Genomic DNA, 22237 nt, shown 5'->3' with positions numbered 1-22237 from the left:
GCTTCCGGTAGCGCAGAGGGTGTCGGGAGAGGCTTCCAGCAAACCTTCTTCTCTGGCCTCTTGAGGGACCACCGTTGCCGCGGTTTCGACTTCCACGATCTGCGTTCGGGCTAAACGGCCACGGCGGCCTCCTGGGCCTGACTCGGTCCGTAGTCGTTCCCAGGCGCCCGCCTGGGTTCCAGCAGCGACCGCGGCCGACATGTTGTGAGGCGGCGGCGTGGGTGTCTGAAGGATGGTTTGGCCGAGGCGGCGGCAACGGCTGCTGGCGGCGGCGGCGGCGGGGGCTCCGGCTCTGTAGAGCCAAGCCCGCTGTGTGTGTCCGCCCGGGACGGCAGCGAGGCCCGTGTCCCGGGACCTTGCCTGTGCTGCGGCGCCGCTGGGGACCGGCTAGGCGACGGCGCCCTCCCCTCTGAGGAGACACGGAGGTGGTTCCCGGTGCTCAAATTCCTGACCACCTTGCTTCCCTTCCCGACCTGGGCAGTGCTGCCCCCAGAATCCTGCCCCCCCCCATTTTCCTCCTAACCTCGCCCTAAATCTTACACACGGGGGTTCCCCGCCCTCCAGTGCCAGCCCCCACCCTTCATTTTCGGCACCCTCTTCTCGCAGTGCCCCGGGACCACTCCGAGGGCAGCCTTTTGAAGAATCTTTGTGGAGTGGTGGACCCGCACCGGGGAGTTTTTAAAAGTCGGGGCGCGAAAGCCAGGAAGATACGATGGCTTCCTCATCTGGCAACGATGATGATCTGACTATACCCAGAGCTGCTATCAATAAGATGATCAAAGAGACTCTCCCCAATGTCCGGGTGGCCAACGATGCCCGGGAGCTGGTAGTGAACTGCTGCACTGAATTCATTCACCTTATATCTTCTGAAGCCAATGAGATTTGCAACAAATCGGAAAAGAAGACCATCTCTCCAGAGCATGTCATACAAGGTAAGTGTTACGTGTGGGGTTTTGTTCGAATGAGGGTCCGGGCACAGCTGGCTAGTCGCGTGACCCGTGCATGTCAAGCCTTCATTCCTCTCGCCTGATCAGTACTGGGAAGTGAAAAAGCCACGCGGGCCTGGCGGCAGCTGGTGCCTTGAGACAATCCCTATGTGGCATTCTCGTGGTTCTTTTCGTCCGGCGAGTACAAGTAAGGATCGCAAGCATTTAGGTCAGCTAACATCCCCAAAGGTCGAGGAGGAGTGGTAGTAGTTGCAGTTTACATACAGCCAGGTAAGCCGAAGCAACAAGACTTTTGCCTGCCGGAAGGGGAACCTAGACATGACAACTGAGAAAGTGCCTGCCTAAAGTGAAACGTAGAGCATGACAACTGAGAAAGGAACCCAGAAGTGCTCCCTTGGAAAATTAAAATTCAGACAGGAACTTCAAGCGTGAGTGGAGACAGCACTCCTTCCCGCGGATCTTTTCACCAAGGTAGAGGAAAAGTTGAATTTTCTGAACACTTGAGTAAATATACTTTTTAACATGAGTGTGTTCAACATTGTGAAGTTTATTGGTGTTGAGTCAAGAGTGTATTTCCTGCTTTAAAAATTGTTTAATGGTCCTACCGTTCATCAAGTAGTTACCAAAGCACTCCAGTTCTATTCTGTAAGGAGTGAATATTCTTTTCTTTTTTTCCTTCTCTTTTCTTTCTCTCTCTTTCTTTTTTTAGTTTATTAATTCATTTTTGTTACAGATATTTCTCCTTTTCCCCTCTCCCTACACCCTCCTCCCTATCCTGCCCCCCACCAAACATTGTTGTCTTTCTCTTTCTTATTTTCCTTTCATTTTCCTTCTATATAGCTTCCTTTGTTCTATGGAGATACATATATATATATATTACATATATTTTTTTATCTTCACCCGAGGACATTTTTCAATTTTTTATTCAGACAGAGTGGGAGGGGGAGAGAGGAAGAGAGAGAGAGAAACATTGACGTGAAAGGGACACATTGAGTGGCCTCCACCCTCATGACCCAACCAGGGCCAGGGACAAACTGCAGCTTAGGTACGCGCCCTTAGCAGGAACTGAACCCCGGTCTCTGTGGACCGCAGGCAGATGCTCTAACCGCTGAGCCAAACTGGCTAGGGCTGGAGATACATTTTTAAAGCTTGATTAATAGATTGTTCTATTAAGAGATGTTCTTTTCATGGAACATTCCCCTGTTCTTTCCTGCTGCCATAATTATTTAGATGTATACACTTAAGTTTTTATTGAACAGCGCTTCTGAAAGTTTCAACAATTTCTTCTCTTAAATTGGAAAGTAATAGGGGTTTGGGAGACCATATTCTGATGATTTGTTTCAGAGATGGAGAGATATATTTACTAGTCATAATGTTTTAGGAAGCACCTACATATACTCTTATGCAAAAGTTGCATTCAATTTGAGGTGATAACTTGCCTCTTCTAATCAATTAAAATTCTATCAATTTCTTGATTGCTTTTGAAGTCAGAAGAAAAGTTATGGTTAATTTTAATCATTTTGGTAGCCAAGTGGCTGTCTGCCATTTTATTTTTATAATTTCAGTTTTTAAAGGGTGACTTTCCTGTTATTATGAAGTAGGGAACACATTTGCTCATATTCCCCATATCCAATATTTTACTGTCAATATTGACAAAAAGATTAAATGATTCATTTTTGGTCCTTAATGATGTGTGGAAGGTAGGTTTAAACTATACTCTGCCATTTCCATTTCAGTTAATAGGGAAAATAACCCCCTAGGAAAAAGCATATTTGATTTTTAAGCTACTGTTTTTGTCTTCTTGTTTGGGGTGCTGAATACCCTGGCAAGTATACAATGAAAGCCAGATTATCTGTTTTTCCTCTTGTATTTTTATTTTTACATTGTATATGCGATTGTTGTCATAAGTCCGTCGCAAGATTATTCAACACAGATAGCTATAATTTCCTTTTACAACTCATAAATAAGAAAAAGGGTCTTTTATCAACATTGCTTTTCTAATGAAAATTGCAAAAAAATTTCTAAAGGATCTGCCTAACTTTGTTTACACCACAGAAATGGGGATCATTCAAAAAAATCTAATAACACATTACAGTCTGTCTTTTTGAGTAGAGTTTATTCTTTTCTAGGATATATTTAGATTTCTGATTGACATGATGGAATAAAAGTGCAGCTGTAGTAAGCAGTATGTTAAATGCCTCAACTTTAGAGTATGATAAATACAGTTTACTGTATAAGTTGGAAAGTTCCAGTGAAAGCCTTTTCCTTTGTGTACTGAGTATGATGTATTAATTGTTTAAAAATCATGTGCTAACCTGTTATAGTCTTATAAATTTACCTTTTTTTTTTTTTTTCTTGTAACATTAACATTGTTTAGTGGATGAAGACGTACCATTTTTGCCCAAGATGCTCTCCAGTTAGGGGAATGAATTTTATACTAGTCTCATTACTTAATCATTTTAAAGATTTTTTGTCTTGAGGGTTCTATAAAATTTTTTTAAAGAAATGCTTAATGTATTTGTATTTTAGGTGTTTCGAGTGTGTTTTTACAGATTAACTCTGGAAAGCTAGGTAAATTATGGTAGATAGAACATGTTTTACACTTTATGTCAGCATGGATTATTTACGAATATAGGATATATCCAAGTGGAATTATAATGTACATTTTAAAGTAGTATGATTGTTGAAGTTTGGAGTTTTATTTTTATTTTTTAAAATACTTTTATTGATATTTAGGGAGAGGGAGAGAGAGAGAAACATTGGTGAGAGAAGCATCAATACCGATTGGCTGCCTCCTGAATGCCCTCCACTGGGGATCCCGCCTGAAACCCAGGCATGTGTCCTGGCTGGGAATTGAACCAGTGACCTCCTGGTACATAGATTGATGCTCACCTACTGAGCCACACCAGCTGGATGAAGTTTGGAGTTTTAAGTAATAAGTTTAATGAACTAGACTTTGCTTCAGGACATTTTACTTGTTCACTTGCCACTTTGCTTTACCTTGTCAGAGCAAATTAAGCCTTTGAGTCAGTTCTGTAAGATTATAAAGTTGAAGTAATTTTATTGCCAGTAAATCTGAAATACTGTAACTTAAAATACTGTAACTATAAAGTTAAATTTTAAAAAATTGTTTTCTAAATGTCTTCCTTATTTTGAGTTTAAGAAAATAGACTTGGTATTGAAGATCACAGATGCACAAGTAGAGGGAGTTCTAAGGTGTTCCTCTAAGGTGTTCTGTTGCTGGTTTCAATGGACATATTCTTCAATGAGTTCTAACATGTTCTGTTAGATTATGGAAAAAATTAACATTGAGAGTCAAGAGCTGCAAGTTCTGTACTGGAAAGTCTTTCACCTTAGGCAAATTTGTTAAATGTTTCCCCATTTATGTATAAATAATACTTAATGGTTTTAGGTATAACTTGCAATTAATGGGAATCAGTCAGGGTTAAGAACCTTATATGAAATATGCTACAGTAAATAATAATTTTAAAAATCCATGTAGTGTTTCTGATTAAAATATAAAGCTGAAAGTCTGTTATGTTTACCCTTACATCATGATGCCTTTTGTAAAGCCAGAGTGTAAGAATATTTTAAGTGATATTATTTTCTTTCTGCATTTAAAATCTTTTCCTACTTTTTTTTTCTTCACATTTATGAGAACAGTAACTGAAAGTAGTAAAAGTTTGAAAAAGTCTTTGAGGATTTGCTTCTTCAGCAGTTGAGTTGTTCCAAGCTATCTGTGTTAAGTGCCTTTTAAAAAATTCTAGTCCCTCTCTTATTGGTACTTTTGTAAAATATAATAAAAATGGATCACCAGAAAAATAAGAAAAAGGAGCCCTGGCCAGTTTTGCTCAGTGGTTGGAGCGTCAGCCCAGGACCAGAGAGAGTCCTGGGTTTGGTTCCCGCTAGGGGCACATACAAAAAAATAAGTAAAAGGTAAAAATAGTAGCTTATTTTTTGTTGTTAGGTTAAGTAGACATAAAATTACTCTGTCCAATTGCTATAAAGTTTCTTTTTTCCCCTTTATTGAGATATAACTGACATGTAACATTGTATACATTTAAGTTGTACAACGTAATGATTTGATATATGTTAATATTGTGAAATGATTACCACAATAAGGTTAGTTAACAAATCTATCACCTTATATAGTTACAGTTTCGCTATGAAGTTTCTTTCTTTTTTTTTTTTTTTTTTTATCCTCACCCGAGGACACTTTTTCATTCTTTGTTCAGAGAGAGAGAGAGAAACATCGATGTGAAAGGGACACATCGAGTGGCTGCCACCCGCACGACCAACCAGGGCCGGGGACAAACTGCAACCGAGGTACGTGCCCTTAGCGGGAACCGAACCCGGGTCTCTCTGGACCGCAGGCCGACGCTCTAACCGCTGAGCCACACCAGCCAGGGCATGTTATTATTTTTTAATGAAAGACATGCATTATGGCCTGGCTGGTGTGGCTAAGTGGTTGAGCATCGACTCATGCACTAAAAGGTTGCTGGTTCATTTCCCGGTCAGGGCACAATGCCCAAGTTGTGGGCCCGATCCACAGTGCGGGGCATGCAGGAGGCAGCCAGTCAATGGTCTCTCTCATCGCTGTTTACCTCACTCCCTCTCCCTTCCTCTGTCTCTCTAATATATCAATAAAGAAAAAAGAAAGAGGGAGGGAGGGAGGGAGGGAGGGAGGGAGGAAGGAAGGAAGGAAGGAAGGAAGGAAGGAAGGAAGGAAGGAAGGAAGGAGAGAAAGAAAGATATGCATTATGTTTTGAAGTATAAAGTAATTCAAGTAAATTTTTGTTAAAATTAAACTTTTCAGGATTGCATCATTTTTGTAAAATAAGCCAAGCCTGTATTACAAATATTATTGCTGGTGGAAGTTTTTACTCTCTTTTTTTTAAAATTTGTTTTTATTACAGATGTTTCTCCTTTTTCCCCCCTGCCCCTCCCTCCCCGGCCTGTCCTCAGCTTTGTTGTCCATGTCAGTTGTTCATGCATACATGCATATAAGTCCTGTGGTTTATCTCTCCCCCACCACCCCCCTCTTCTAGGGATTGTCAGTCTGTACCCCACTTCCACGTCTCTGGGATTACCCCATTCCTCAGACTGTTATGCTCATTATATTCCACAAATAAGTGAGATCATGTGATTTTTGTCTTTCTCTGCCTGGCTTGTTTCGCTTGGGATAATACTCTCCAGGTCTCACCATGTCGTCTCAAAGGATAAGAGATCTTTTTTTTTTTTTTTTTATCCTCACCTGAGGATATTTTTCCATTTTTTGTACAGATAGAGTGGGAGGGAGAGAGAGGAAGGGAGAGAGAGAGAGAAACATCGACATGAAGGGACACATCGAGTGGCTGCCACCCGCACGACCAACCAGGGCCGGGGACAAACTGCAACCGAAGTACATGCCCTTAGCGGGAACCGAACCCGGGTCTCTCTGGACCGCAGGCTGACGCTCTAACCGCTGAGCCAAACTGGCCAGGGCAAGAGATCTTTCTTATAGCTGCATAGTACTCCATTGTATATATGTCTCACAGCTTTTTTATCCATTCATCTGATGGACATTTGGGTTGTTTCCAGATCTTAGCTATTGTAAATATTGCTGCTACGAACATGGGGGTACATATATTCTTTCTGATTGGTGTTTCAGGCTTCTTAGGGTATATTCCTAGAAGTGGGATCACTGGGTCATTTTTTTTTTTTTTTTAAAGTGGGTATCTTGTTAACATCTATCTTTCAAATTGAAAAGTATGCTAAATAATTCCCCCCTGCCCAATATACCATGTACTTTTCTGGGTATAGTTTTCAGATAAATGGCAGAGGGTAGCAGCCAGATCTCTGAGGAACAAGTGATGTGTGTTTACCTACACATTTTTTTTTAATTATTTTTTTGGATTTTACACTGAGATCCTTGGAGCCAGGGCCTTTAACATTCCATAAAGTCCCTTTGTATGTATTAGAAAAAGTCACTCTTTCCTTAAAAACCTTTACCACAATCTGCCAGAAAAAGCACACATTTTAGCATATAAATTATAACACTATTTTATAAACATACAAATCTATCATTACGGTATGAGTGGCCTTCCATAGATATGGTACTGTTGTGCATTGAACAGCCTGCATAACCATAAATAGTGGCCTTCTTAAGAGTCATTTCCCTTATCCTTTAAGATTCTACTTGGTGCCCTGGCCGGTTTTGCTCAGCAGTTAGAGCATCGGCCTGTGGTCCTAAGAGACCCGGGTTCAGTTCCCGCTAAGGGCATGTATCTTGGTTGCAGTTTGTCCCCGGTTCTGGTTGGGTCATGTGGGTGGCAGCCACTTGATGTGTCCCTTTCACGACGATGTTTCTCTTTCTCTCTTCCTCTCCCTCCCTCCCACTCTATCTGAACAAAAAAAAAGAAAAAAGATTCTACTTTGTGTAAAATGGGAATGATTACTGTTACATGATAAAGAATGATGTAAAATATCTATCTCCCTATTTAGAAGCTACTGCATTCAGTTATTAATGTTCGCCAAAATGTATTTAAAATTTGCATTTAAGTCAATTCAGTTTTTGAATTTAAATTTATGGCTGTTCCTGTTGAACCATTGTATTGTGTGAGTATAATATTTGTATGTAGAAGCTCATTGAATAATAAAAATTAGCCTTGGATTTACTTTTTGAAAGCAGTGTTCTCAACCTTATATGTTTTTAAAGGTGAGTTGTTTTGTTAATTTTTAACCAAACATGGTTAATGGTAGTTTGAAATGAATTTTTTTTTATCCTCACCCGAGGACATTTATTTATTTATTTATTTTGATATTTTGTTCAGATAGAGTGGGAAGGAGAGAGAGAGAGAGAGAAACATCAATGTGAAAGGGACACACCGAGTGGTTGCCACCCACACGACCCAACCAGGGCCAGGGACAAACTGCAACCAAGGTACATGCCCTTAGAACTGAATCCGGGTCTCTCCAGACCGCAGGCCAATGCTCTAACCGCTGAGCCAAACCGGCCGGGGCTGAAATGAATTTTTTAAATGTCTAGTCAGGTAATTCATGACATTTCAAAGAGGTATCTCTCTATTGCATTGATTTGGTAATTTAATATAAATACACTTGTTCAGCTTGAATTTAGGTATGATAATGCATAACTATTTATTTAGGTCCTATATCCTTACTAGGGTAATCTTTTAAATGTAAGAGAAAAAATAAGGATGAATAACGCATAGTCTAAGTCCATTAAGCTACTCTTATGTGCTAGACACTGTTAAATCCCTTAGATTAATTACTTAGTTCATTCCTACAACCCTAGAACTATAATAGTGAATATAAATATAATAGTGAATATTTTATGTTGCTTCTTCAATGGGCCAACTTCTGTTCTAACCTCTTTATTTATATTAATTCATTTATTCACAGCAGTCTGGTCTGATGAGATGTAGGTAATGTTATTCTTATTTTTAAGGGCAAAGGTGAAGGAACTTATGTAGGGTCACATAGCTAATATGAGGTAGAGCTGGGGGCTCAGTCCCTGGCAGACTTAAGGCCTGCATGCTTACCCACTATACAGCTCTGGTTGTAGGAAGATATTGTGGAATAAATTCTACTCTCATTTTAGATATAGAAAACTGAAGCTTAGAGATGTTAAGCAATGTATCCAAGGTTATACAGTACAAATGCAATGACAACCAAGTCTTAAATTCTACATCTGTCTGATTTCAAAAGGGGAGATTATTTCTGTCTAGGAGAATCAGGCAAGCTTAATTTGAAGATACAGTTTGATCTGGGCCTTAAATGCATTATGTGGGAAACTGGTGCCTGCTGTGAAACACTGAGCAGTCAGATTTAGTAGAAGTATGCAGGGATTTAATAATGGCAGAAGTAAGGCTGGAAAGGTTGATGGGGCTACATCCTGGAGGACTTTGGTATAGGGCTAAGGAAGTAAGACATTCTTTAGAATCATAAACCATTCGCTTGGTTTCTTTTGGTTTTGTCTCCAGCCGATATTGAAAATACACTACTATGCTTGTGCTTTTAAAAAAGAAAAAATGTTGGTGTCTAGCACTGACATTTCAAAAATAATCAGTCTAGCCCTGGCCAGTTTGGCTCAGCGGTCAGAGCGTCTGCCTGCAGACCAGGAGTCCCAGGTTTGGTTCCTGCTAGGGGCACGTACCAAAAATAAATAAATAAATAAAAATAATCAGTCAATTAATTCAAGTGAAAAATGCAGGTTGCTAATCTTCACTTAATTTTCTGCTATACCCTAAGCTTCTTAAGGCCAAGAATTATACAGCAGTTAATTTGATATACAGAACTCAGAATAATGTTATTGAAATTTTTTGGGTAGCAAGGTATGGTCAGTAAGTTACCTTAATTAAAATTCAAGTAATAATATTCTGCTTTTTGGCATCAGATTATTTCTAAAGAAGACTGGTGAAATTAGTTTAACATTTGAAGTAATTAAAGTTGAAATCATTTAAAATATCTTAAAAATCACAGCTTACATAGGAATGTGGATTTGTAAAGTATATTTGGTATTCTCCCTGAAGAGTAAATCCCTGAAGGTAGAATTTAGGACATCTGTACTGAGGGCAGTTTGGTTCATCATAATTGTTAAAAGACTATATGAATTGATTAACTAAATAAAGTTAATTTACTGTGTTTTCTTACTACCTCTATTTCATCATTGGCCCAGAAAACAAAAATATGTCTTAGGCCCTTGTAGAACTATATAATATCAACTTGTAGAACTATATAATATCACTTTAAATACTATGAGCCAAAAAGAAATTATATGTCTTGTTTTTCTGGATTACAGAAAGCACTTAGTGCATTTTCTTGTAAAATTTTCTTTCAGAATGTGAAAAAATAATTTTTTGTTAATGCTTCTTCTAGCCTTATAATCATCCTTTATCCCAGTTTTCCTGCCACACCACTTGAATGTTTTAATAGTGCTTCCTGTTAAGTTTTATTTTCAAGGGAAATTCGTTGGCTGAATATAAATGCTGAATTTCATAAGTTATTTCCACCAGTATTTCTTAAACTTGGCAGTTTGAGTGTCTTTGCTAAAAATAGTTCCTGTTAGTATATTGGATAAAAGAATTTATCTATTCTTTAATTCTATCCTACTGAAATTTAGAGCATGTGTTACCAAAGCCTACTTTTTAAAAGCCAAATGGCACAAAATATGTTATTAACTAATATATTCAAAATATTTGCTTTCTTTGTATCCTTTGAAAAAGTGACTGACTTGATTTTTGATTTACTATGAGTGGTGTAAGAAAAATGTTTTCTTACTAAAACCACATGTTCTTACATTGGACTTTTTTTTCTCACAGGAAATGCTTTGGTTTTTTTTAATTTATAAAGAAAGGACAAAGGGCATGCCTGTGCCTTGAAATGTTTCTTAAGTTTTAACTAATTTGTGATCTAATATTAAGAAAGTTGATAAAATATTTTGTCATAGCCATCCAGATAATTGCTGTGCAACTAAAAAATAGGTAAAAATTATTAGGAAGCAACCACCTCCTCCTCAAAAACAAAATAAAACAAAAACCTAAAATTCCATATGTAGAGGAAAAGCTGTATTCTAGCATTCTTTCATATTTTCATTTCTCTAGCCCTAGAAAGTTTGGGCTTTGGCTCTTATATCAGTGAAGTGAAAGAAGTTTTACAAGAATGCAAGACTGTAGCATTAAAAAGAAGAAAGGCCAGTTCTCGTTTGGAAAACCTTGGCATTCCTGAAGAAGAGTTATTGAGACAGCAACAGGAATTATTTGCAAAAGTAAGTAATGTATTTTAAATTATTTTCATCTGAATCCTACCCTGGTTGCTAATAGAAATCAGACTGGTTTCTGAAATAATTTTCTAAATCAAGTTACCTCAGAGTATTTTCTTTCTGTGACTGATTATTTGATCATAGAGTCTGATGTTTCGTAGAGATAGATGATCAGTTTGGCTCTATTTGACCAGTTACTTACTTCGTGTGAAAGTAAATAGCCACCTGTTTTCTAAAGAGAGTGACTCCAAATAACTACTGAGATTTTACTTTGATTTTTTTTTTTTTTTTTTATCCTCACCTGAGGACATCTTTCTATTTTTTGTTCAGGTAGAGTGGGAGGGAGAGAGAGGAACAGAGAGAGAGAGAGAAACATCGATATGAAAGGAACACATCGAGTGGCTGCCACTCACACGACCGACCAGGGCCGGGGACAGACCGCAACCGAGGTACATGCCCTTAGCGGGAACCGAACCCGGGTCTCTCCGGACCGCAGGCCGACGCTCTAACCACTGAGCCAAACCGGCCAGGGCTTTTTTTTTTTTTTTTTACCCAGAAAGCATGACTTTTAAAAGCATGAAAAGTATATCTAAGCATTCTTAAAATTTAAAATAATGAGCTGATGCCCTGGCTGGTTTTGCTCAGTGTTAGAGTGTTGGCCCGCAGACCAGAGTCTCAAGTTCAATTCTGGTCAAGGGCATTTACCTCAGTTTCTGTGTCTTTCTCACATCAATGTTTATCCCTATCTCTATCTCTATCTCTCTTCCCCTCTCTCCCTCTCCCCCACTCTCATTCTATCTGAAGATAAATGGAAAAGTATTTCCGGGTGAGATTTATAAAAATAAATAAAATAAAATGATGAGCCGCCCTGGCCGGTTTGGCTCAGCAGTTGGAGCATCGGCCTGTGGACCAGAGAGTCCCGGGTTCTGTTCCCGCTAGGGGCACGTACCCCCCCCCACACAAAAAAAACAATCAAACAAATAAAATGATGAGCTAGTGAGAATGGTCTGTAAAAATTTATGATGAGTGGCATCTAAGGAAAACCTGATTAACATCTACTTGGTACTTAGATCTTTAGTACACTTTTAAAACACTCTAATCTTAATATTTGAAGGACCAGTGGAACAGATAAAAGGAGACAACTTTTCTTATTTCTTGCTTGGTACAGTTCTAATACCCAGTCTGTGAAGGATTAGCACCTGACTACTAATATCCCCCTATTTTCAAAAAAGAGGGGAGGAGGTAAGGCTTTTTTTTTTCCCTACTAAGATCTGACCTCTTACTTGAAATTGTAATGCAGTTTTGGGTTGAATAAAAGAAGTAAGTTTTCCTACCAGTTACTGTAGTGATCATTACAACTGGGAAGTGTAATTTTAGGTAATCTATTCCAGATTAGCACTGTGACTGATTTTTTTTTTTTAATTTTTTTCCTTTATTGATTTTACAGAGAAAGGAAGTGAGTGAGAGAGAAAGAGAGAGAGAGAGAGAGAAACAGAGAAACATCGATGAGACAGAACATCGATTGGCCACCTCCGGCATGCCCCTTACCGGGAATCAGGCCCACAACCTGGGCATGTGCCCTGACCGGGAATCGAACTGGCGACCTCTTGGTGCATGAGTCGATGCTCAACCACTGAGCCACATCGGCTGGACTATAGCTGATTCTTTTGTAACCACCAATTGGGTTTATGTCAAAGGCATTTGAGTTTTAAGTGTTATCAGATACTAGATACCATATGACATTTATTGAAATCATGTTGCCAAATAATTTAACTGTACTATTTTATTTAATCCTCAGAACAACCTATGAGATAACAACCTATGAGTATACATGTTAAAATCTGTAAGTACTAAAGAGGACAAGCCTTTGAGGCAGGCGTGAACACCTGCAAACAGTGTACATATGAATATAAGGTAACAAAGAAGGAGCAATGAGTTAAAAAACAAACAAACAAACAAAAAAACGAAACAAAAAACATTAGCTTGGGTCAAGTGGCTCAGTTGGCTGGAGCATCGTTCTGTACACCAAAAGGTGGCGGGTTCAATTCCTGGTCAGGGAACATACCAGGGTTGCTGGTTGGATCCCCAGTTGGGGTATGTACAGGAGGCAACCAATTGAAGTTTCTCACATTGAAATTTCTCTCTCTCCCTCTCCTCTTTCCTCTCTCTAGAATCATTAGGAACATGTCCTCAGTGGGGATTTTAAAAAATATATATTAGTGGATATCTTTTATTGATTCTTTACTATTGCAAATCACCTAGATGATGCCAAATTAAATAGTTGATGAAAGGAAAAACATGTTCCACTAAATGCTTTACATACTTTGCAGAGTTTTTGTGTATAATATAAATTTTATTATATCCATTTATACATTAAAAAACACTCAGAGATGGAGAAACTTGCTTGAGATCATTCACTCATTTGTTCTGCAAATATTTACTAAAGTCCTCACTATTTACCAGACACAGTGCTAGGTGCTAGGCTTACACCAGTATACAAAAGAGACATAGTCTCTATCATTACAGAGCTTAGTTTATTAGGGAGAATTGAGTTAAACAAATAAAACAAAGAAGTTCATACAGTTAGAAAATATTAGAGTCTCAATTCAAACTCCTATCTTTTGACTCTAAAACCTGTGCTCTTCCTACAATACCATTCTAAAGCTCTAGCCACCTTTTTATCTACTTAAATTTATTTTGGAATTTTTAAAAATATTTATTTATTTGTTTATTTTTAGAGAGAGGAAGGGAAAGAGAGAAACATTGATATGAGAGAGAGACATCTATCAGCTGCCTCCTGCATGCCCCCTACTGAGGACTGAGCCTACAACCCTGGCATGTGCCCTGACCTGGAATCAAACCGGGACCTCTCAGTCCATGGGATGACGCTCAATCCACTGGCTATTTTGGGATTTTTAAGTGGAACATGCTTTATACTTTCTAGGGCAAAAAAAGGAATGAAAGAAATAATTGACTGCTTGCCAAATCTGTCTTCTCTCTCTCCCTGTCATCTGCATTTTATTTTCTCTTCCTTATCACCCTTTTTTCTTGCATTGATATATGAGTAAAGATTCTTTGCTCTAGTGAGGAAATTAGCAGAGAGGTAAAATTAGAGCAGCTGCCTAGTGCTTCTTCCTTAGAGCACAAAGTACTTAAGTCCTAAATCTGAAAGGAACTGATAAGTAAATATAGCATCTTTTTCATCACTTTCATTTTACTTCGTCTTTTTTTTTTTTTAATTTCTTTATTGATGTTTTAGAGAGAGAGGAAGGGAGATGGAGAGAGAGACAGAAACATTGATGAGAGAGAACATCGATTGGTTGCCTCCTGTATGCCCCCTACTGGGGATTGGGCCCACAACCTGGGCATGTGCCCTGACTGGGAATCGAACCGACAACCTCTTGGTGCATGGGTTGGGCCATTTTACTTCATCTTTTAGATTTTATTTGAAATACTCAGTAGCAGCTCTGGCCAGTTCTGCTAAGTGGTTAGAGCATCTGCTCTCTCACTGAAGTGTAGTGGGTTTGATTCCCAGTCAAGGGCACATACCTGGGTTGCAGGTTTGGTCCCTGGCCAGGTCAGTTGAAGGGCAACCAATCTATGTGTCTCTCTCACGTCGATGTTTCTCTCTCTCTCTCACCCCCCCTCGTTTCCTTCCCCTTTCCCCCATTTTCCCCCCTTCCTTCTACTCTCTCTCTCGGTGGACTTGGATGAGGATTAACCAATAAATAAATAAATAAATGCACAGTAGCAGCCTCATTTGAACCTTTCACTGCTAGCTGCAAATATTTGGAAAGGGGAAAACATTCAAAATCAAGATGAAAGTTTTTTTGTTTTTCTTTTTTTATCCTTACCTGAGATTTTTTTTTCATTTTTTTGTTCAGATAGGAGGGAGGGAGGGAGGGAGGGAGGGAGAGAGAGAGAGAGAGAGAGAGAGAGAGAGAGAGAGAGAAACATTGATGTGAAAGGGACACATCGAATGGCTGTCACCCACACAACCCAACCAGGGCCGGGGGGCAAACTGCACCTGAGGTACATGCCCTCAGCAGGAACAGAACCTGGGTCTCTCTGGACCACAGGCCAACGCTCTAACCACTGAGCCAAACCAGCCAGGGCAAGATGAAAGTTAACTATAAATTATAAATGAGTCATTTTAGTATGGAAGAGTGAGAATTGTAAAACATAGTGGAAATTTCCAAAAGAAGAAGTGAGTTAGGAAACATATGCTAACTTTTAACTCTCTTTCACACTCCCATTTTAGCAGGAAAATATTTGAGATGGATGGGGTAAGAAGCAAGAGGGGAAAAAGAAATTAGAATACATACTATTCAAAATTTTAATTTGTGGAAATGAATACGAATAAAATGTATCAATCAACAATTATTTTAAAGGCACAAGAATGCTTTTTTTTAATTATTTTTTCAATCCTCACCCGTGGACATTTTTTTCTATTTATCTTCAGATAGAGTGGGAGGGAGGGAGGGAGAGAGAGAGAGAGAAACATCGACATGAGAGGATCACATCAATTGGTAGCCTCCAGGACAACCACAGGAGGGCCGGGAATGAACCGCAACTGAGGTACATGCTCTTGACCAGAATCGAACCCGTGGCTCGTTGGTCCGAGGGCCAGTGCTCTAACCACTGACCCAAACCAGCCAGGGTGGCATAAGAATGCTTTTATGTTTAGAGAGAAAAGTATGACCGTGGCCGGTTTGGCTCAGTCAGTCCGAAGACTTAAGGGTCTTGGGTTCGATTCCCAGTCATGGGCACATACCTGGGTTACAGGTTCGATCCCTGACCTGGTTGGGGTCGTGTGGGAGGCAACCAGTCGATATGTCTCTCACATCAATGTTTCTCTCTCTTTCTCCCTTCCACTCTCTAAAAATCAATGGAAAAAGATCCTTGAGTGAGGATTAACCAAAAAAAAATTAAATAAATAAAAAGAAAAGTATGGGAGCTGATATGGGAGCATGTTACCTTAAAGTCAGTTAAATTTTAAATATACTCACTACATGTCTTTGCACGTCATTGAAGAAACGACAAGATTATGCACCTTTACAATAAAACCCATATAGAGACTTGATATTTTTTTCTGTGCTACAAAATTATACGTATTTATTGTTGATTAGGCCACAGAATAGTTTTTTGTTTTTGTTTTTGGCTAATCCACACCTGAGGATTTTTTTTTATTGATTCTTAGAGTGGAAGGGAGGGAAGGGGTGGGGCGGAGAGAAACATTGATGTGAAAGAGACTCATCGATTGATTGCCTCCCCCACATGCCCCAACTAGGGCTGGGATTGACCCTGCTACCCAGGTACATGTCACTGACCAGGAATCAAGCCTGAGACCCTTTGGTGTGTGGGCTGGCACTCTAACCACTGAACAACACTGGCCAGGCCACAGAGTAGGTATTCTTTTTTTTTTTATCCTCACCTGAGCACATTTTTTTGTTTTTTGTTCAGATAGAGTGGGAGGGAGAGAGAGAGAGAGAGGAACATCGCCGTGAAAGGGACACATTGAGTGGTTGCCACCCACACAACCCAACCAGGGCCAGGGACAAACTGCAACTGAGGTACATGCCCTTAGCGGGAACGGAACCCTGGTCTCTCTGGACCGCAGGCCGACGCTCTAACCACCGAGCAAAACTGGCCAGGGCAGAGTAGATATTCTTAAGTTGATAAATTCACATATTTATTTTGACCTACAATTTTCTTATGAACTCTTAAAACATTTTTCGTGAAGCACTCTTAGTCTATTTTGAACTGAGTATTTCTGCCATAAAAGTAAATATGCCTGTGTGTTAGAATAACTATTTTCCATATTTCTTCATAAAAATGGGGAAAGTGGTTATTAGAATAACTGGTTTATAATTTCCTAAACAAAAAAAAAAGGATTTGCAGTGGAGGTATAATATAGGTACACTAACAACTATAATATGGGCCTGGCTACTCTCATGAGGAAGATATAAAGAGATCCAAAGTACAGAGACATCATATTCAATTTTGGTAGTATGGGAGTGTGCCAATTACTAAGCAGTTGTCTCAGCCTGAAACCCATCTTTCTGTGCTCCACTTTGTGACAGGGCCTTGTCCTTTGTAAACCACTTTTCCACTTCTCTAGTTGACGACCATGAGACTATAATTGTCGGTAGCGGGTAAGGGGCTGTAGAGGGAGATTGCCAGGCTGGAGGAGGAAGGCAGCACTTGGGCTTCTTTCTTTTACTTCCTGTTAATTTCTAGTTCTTTTGAGCAACCTAACCATGCTTCTCCGTCCTGGCTGCATCAGTTTTTTCCTGTAGCAGGAATTGAATCTAGCTCGCAGTTTCTGTAATACTTACAGAAACAGCCTGAATATTCATCTTTCCTCAAAGATGTGAGTCTCAAATTTTGGGGCCCTCTTCCAAGCTCAGAGATTCTAGTACCAGTCAATCAATGCCCCTTCAGGGGTCTGAATTTCAGTTTCATGGGTTGCTCCTCTAAGCTCCTAAGTTTTAAAAATTCCAGGCATTTCTCCTGTACACACACCCCATTTTTAGGAATGGTGGCTGCCCTATATAGTTGCCACCTGCATTATACCTTAGTATTTTTTCTTGTTTTTTTTACTTACCTAGTTGCCAACTTTATACTTGGTTAACAATCCTTTATATTACATTCTTTCTGTTTTCCTAACTAGTGTTACTTCTATCTCCTGATTAGATGGGAGGAATAAGGGAAAAACTTAGTGGAAAATAGTATTTCAGTTTGACTTGAAGGAAGAGTGGAATTTTAGTAGGTAAAAATCAGGAAATTTCAAATAGAATGAATATCAGCATAAGTAAATGTAGTGAAAATGTGAGGGATGGTATATAGGAAACATTTTATGTTCTAGTTTGTTTTTGGGGTTTTTTTTGTTTTTTTTAGTACAAGGTACATGTTACAAAAAAAGATTAGAGAGATTGGGGCAGGCAGTAATTTGGAGGACCTTGAACTACAGGATAAGAAATTTGGACTTAAATGGTAACAATTAAATGATTTTTATTTAATATTTTTTCTTGCCCTGGCCAATTTGGCTCAGCGGTTAGAGCATCGGCCTGCGGTCCAGAGAGACCCAGGTTTGGTTCCTGCAAAGGGCACGTATCTTGCTTGTAGTTTGTCCCCGGCCCTGGTTGGCTTGTGTGGTTGGTAGCCACTCGATGTGTCCCTTTCGCTTCAATGTTTCTCTCTCTCTCTTCCTCTCTCTCCCTCCCACTCTATTGAACAAAAAGTGAAAAAGTGTCCTCAGGTGAGGATAAAAAAAATAATATATATATTTTTTCTTGCCGTGGCCTGTTTGGCTCAGTGGTTAGAGCGTCAGCCCGAAGAGTCGCGGGTTCGATTCTGGTCAAGGGCACATACCTTGGTTGCGGTTCATCCCCCGCCCTGGTCAGGGTCATGCAGGAAGTAGCCAGTTGATATGTCCCTCTCACGTCAGTGATTCATTCTCTCTCTCTCTCTTTTTCTCCCCCTCTCCCACTCTATCTGAAGATAAAGGGGAAAATATACTCAGGTGAGGATTAAATATATATATTTAAATCAATATTGATTTTTTTAGAGAGAGAGGAAGGGAGAGGGAGAGAGAAACATCATTGAGAGAGAACATCAACCGACCACCTCCTGCATGGCCCCCACTGGGATCAGGCCCACAACCTAGGCATGTTTCCTGACCAGGAATTGAACCAGCCACCTTTTGGTTCATTGGTCGATGCTCAACCACTGAGCCACACCGGCTAGGCTAAATGATTTTTTAAAAGTATAATAATGACCTGATTAAAATTCTCCTCTAGAAATGTTTGATAATAAATTCATGACAGATTATTAAGAAAAGTTAGGTGTACCCAGCCAGTGTGACTCAGTGGATTGAGTATTGTTCCATGGGCTGAGAGGTCCCGGTTCAATTCCCAGTCAGGGCACCTGCCAGCGGTTGCAGGCTTGATCCTCTGTGGGTGGTGAGTGCAGGAGGCGGCTGATTGATATTTCTCTCTCACATTGATGTTTCTTTTTTTGTTTGTTTGTTTTTTATCCTCACCCGAGGATATTTTTCCATTTCCTGTACAGATAGAGTGGGAGGAAGAGAGGTAAGGGAGAGAGAGAGAAACATCGACGTGAAGGGACACATCGAGTGGTTGCTACCCACACGACCAACCAGGGCCGGGGACAGACTGCAACCGAAGTATGTGCCCTTAGCGGGAACCGAACCCGGGTCTCTCCGGACCGCAGGCCGACGCTCTAACTGCTGAGCCAAACCGGCCAGGGCACATTGATGTTTCTATCTCTCCCTCCTTTCCCCTCTCTCAAAAAATCAATTTAAAAACTCTTTTAAAAAAGTTAGGAATGTGAAGGTTATGCTGAGCATCACTGTTTTCCCACAAAACATTAATTCAGAAAATATAGGGGGGGGGGGAGCTATGTACTGGTAATCCAATAATAAATATAAAAACAGCCTTTATTCTCTAGTGGAGAAAAAAGACATATACTCAGATAATTAGAGAACAAAGTATGGAAATGCATAGAGAATTATGGCATATGATATAGAGCACACTCGGCCGGTGTGCCTCAGTGGTTGAGCATCAGCCCATGCACTAAGAGATCACTGGTTCGATTCCCGGTCAGGACACGTGCCCAGCTTATGGGCCCGATCCCCAGAGGGGGGCATGCAGGAGGCAGCCAATTGATATTCTCTCTCATCAATGTTTCTATCTCTCTCTCCCTCTCCCTTCCTCTCTCTAATATCAATAAAAGGGAAAACATTAAAAAAAAGAAGAAGAAGAAATAGAGCACAAAATATGACCTAGAAGGGTCAAGAAAGACTAACTGATTTGTGTTTTATTTATTTTTTTATCCTCACCCGAGGACATTTTTCCATTTTTTGTTCAGATAGAGTGGGAAGGAGAGAGAGAGAAACATCGACGTAAAAGGGACACATCAAGTGGCTGCCACCCGCACAACCCAACCGGGGCCGGGGACAAACTGCAACCGAGGTACATACCCTTAGCGGGAACCGAACCCTGGTTTCTCTGGACCGCAGGCCAACACTCTAATCACTGAGCCAAGCCGGCCAGGGCTAATTTATGTTTTAAATGATGACTAGGAATTGACTGTACGTAAAGGAGGGTATGAGCCAGGCTTAAGGAACAATTATGAGAAAAGTCTTAGAGGGAGAAACAGCGTTGTTTGGTGTTGTTTAATATGAAATTATATGATCTTTTCAATAACAGATTTTTCTTTTCTTATTTTCATGTGGTTTTTCTGCTAATGGATGAAATTACATTGTGAAGGAGTCTTAGCTCTTTCAGCAGTGCATGTAAATTGAGAAGTGGTATTACCTATTGTCACAGAGCATGTATTGCATATGTATACATCTTGGTTTATAAAATTCTGTGGTTTTTATAGAGGATAGATATGTCAAATGAATGGATTTTAACTATCCCATTTAAATTCAGTCTTTGGTAAGTGTCTTTTCACTAATGTGTATATGGGAAGGGTGTATGTGTATATGCATGTGGAAGGAGAGGGACAGAAAAAGAGATGTATATATCACAAGTTGTGATAGAAACTCAAAAGAAATATGAAGATAGCTATTGTATTTGTGTATAGTACTTTTCCCTAAGTTAGGGGTACTATAGTAGAGAGCTTTTAAACTACCAAAAAAATTGTTTAAATCAAAATTGTAAGTTGAGAGGACAGAAGAATCAAGTGAAACAAAAGGAAAAGAGAAACACAGGTAAGGAAACAAAGAGAGAATATTGTTTTTCTGTCAACTTTTTTAGCTTTTTCAGTTGAACCAAAGGTCATAAGTTATATACATAAAAAAGGGCACTATCTGTAAGAAAACCAATCTCATAGAGTTTCTGTTCTCCAGATGTACAGCTGTTAAATAGTACTTGGAAAATATCTAGATTTGTTCATGACTGTGTCTGCAATTAACCGAAGTGTGTATAGGTGAGCTTTTTAAAAATCATTTGTTTTTATGTTTTTTGGTGTTTAGGCTAGACAGCAACAAGCAGAACTGGCCCAGCAGGAATGGCTTCAAATGCAGCAAGCTGCCCAACAAGCACAGCTTGCTGCTGCCTCAGCCAGTGCATCTAACCAGGCAGGATCTTCTCAGGATGAAGATGATGATGATGATATCTGAACTTCACCAGCCGAGGTTCTATTTCCTCTATAAATGTTTATCCCCGCACAAGAAAACAGTGAAAGAAATGCTTATCTGTAATTTCGTATGCATCTTGGTGGACTTGCCACTGGTACCCTAGGGATGTCTGCTATTAACTTTCATCTATTGTGTACTATTCATGTAAAAACTGTCTCTTTGAACTATTGAAAACTTAAGGTTCAGTATAATGTCAATTTTGAATTTTTAATGGTGTTTATGAGATTTTAGATAGCAGTGAGTCCTTTATTGATCAATAAACAGTGTTACAGAAAACTTCAAGTTTATAAAAATACAGTGAAATTTATACAGAAACTCTAAATCTGCATTTTCATTTCCTCTGCCCTTTTAACTAAACTAAAAATTGGGAATATTAAATTATTGGGGAGGGAGTGCTATGTAATGCAGCAGGCATTAGATCAGATTGGTGAAAAAACAACAACAAAGAGTTTGGTTCTGTCATATCTGGGTTTTTTTTGTCTTTAAAATGAGTATATATATAGGCAATTATATACATATATGTATGTGTGTATACATATACACACACACATATATATATATATGTGCTCAGATAAATATACTTGTTTGAAAGAATTTCAAAACAAGACATTCAAAAACTAGGCAAGAGGAGTACGTTCCATAGTAGTTGTATAAATTTAGCAGGTTACGTTTTTTATTTTGTTTTTGTTTTATGTAGAGGTAAAACCTGTTTTATTATGGCATAATTTGTCTTGAACTACACTATTACATTTCAGAGACTGCCCAATTTTGAGGACTTAATTTCACTCCAATAATTGTCAATAGTATTACTTGCGTAGCCAATCCATGTCTATTGGAACTTGTGAAACAATTGCTTAGGTTCTATTGGTTTAACTGAGGTTAATAACTATTCAAAACTTTGCTGGGGGAAAGGAAAGAAAGTTAATGAGCATGCTTGCTGTAAAAGAGGGATTTTTTGTAATTTAACTATTAAACTATAGTTATAGTTTACTTATTGTTTGTTTTTAGCATTACTCTTACATTTTCTTCACTAGATGACCTACAGTGTCCAATGCTTCCTTTTGAAAGAGCATCATTGTCTCCATCATAGAGTGATAGCTTTAAAAATTGATTTGTTTTGTTTAAAAAAGCATATCATAACTAATCAGCCCTATCTGAAACATAAAAAGTAGTTTTAACCTGCTTATCTGAAGGGAGGAAGCCTTAATTTGAGTCTAATAAATAAAGTATGGTAGTGATTTTTATAGGAATCAAGTGTGTTGAAGAAATGGCATCTTGTTTGTATTTTGGAAACAGAACAGAAAAGCCACTTAAGATAGTATGAAGTAATCTAAATTCCTTTGTCAGTTGCCAAATGATTTA

General features: G+C 39.2%; 1 protein-coding gene across 1 annotated transcript; it reads left to right on the top strand.

The window, feature by feature from the left end:
• Nucleotides 1-12: 12 nt before the first annotated feature.
• DR1 (down-regulator of transcription 1) lies at nucleotides 13-21157 on the top strand. Its single transcript, XM_036257120.1, has 3 exons — nucleotides 13-932; nucleotides 10550-10713; nucleotides 20711-21157. Exons 1-3 carry the CDS (start codon nucleotides 713-715, stop codon nucleotides 20855-20857), a joined length of 531 nt encoding a protein of 176 aa, XP_036113013.1. The 5' UTR covers nucleotides 13-712; the 3' UTR covers nucleotides 20858-21157.
• Nucleotides 21158-22237: the final 1080 nt, after the last annotated feature.

The sequence above is a fragment of the Molossus molossus genome, unplaced genomic scaffold (assembly GCF_014108415.1).
Source record: "Molossus molossus isolate mMolMol1 unplaced genomic scaffold, mMolMol1.p scaffold_m16_p_12, whole genome shotgun sequence".
Lineage (NCBI taxonomy): Eukaryota > Metazoa > Chordata > Mammalia > Chiroptera > Molossidae > Molossus > Molossus molossus.
This window is presented reverse-complemented; position numbering and strand designations above follow the sequence as displayed.

Excerpts from the sequence above, each read along its gene's own strand:
- DR1 (XM_036257120.1), top strand. The coding sequence starts at position 713 with ATGGCTTCCTCATCTGGCAACGATGATGATCTGACTATACCCAGAGCT. Across the intron at positions 933-10,549 it reads TCCAGAGCATGTCATACAAG|CCCTAGAAAGTTTGGGCTTT; the intron begins GTAAGTGTTACG and ends TCATTTCTCTAG. Across the intron at positions 10,714-20,710 it reads AACAGGAATTATTTGCAAAA|GCTAGACAGCAACAAGCAGA; the intron begins GTAAGTAATGTA and ends TTTGGTGTTTAG.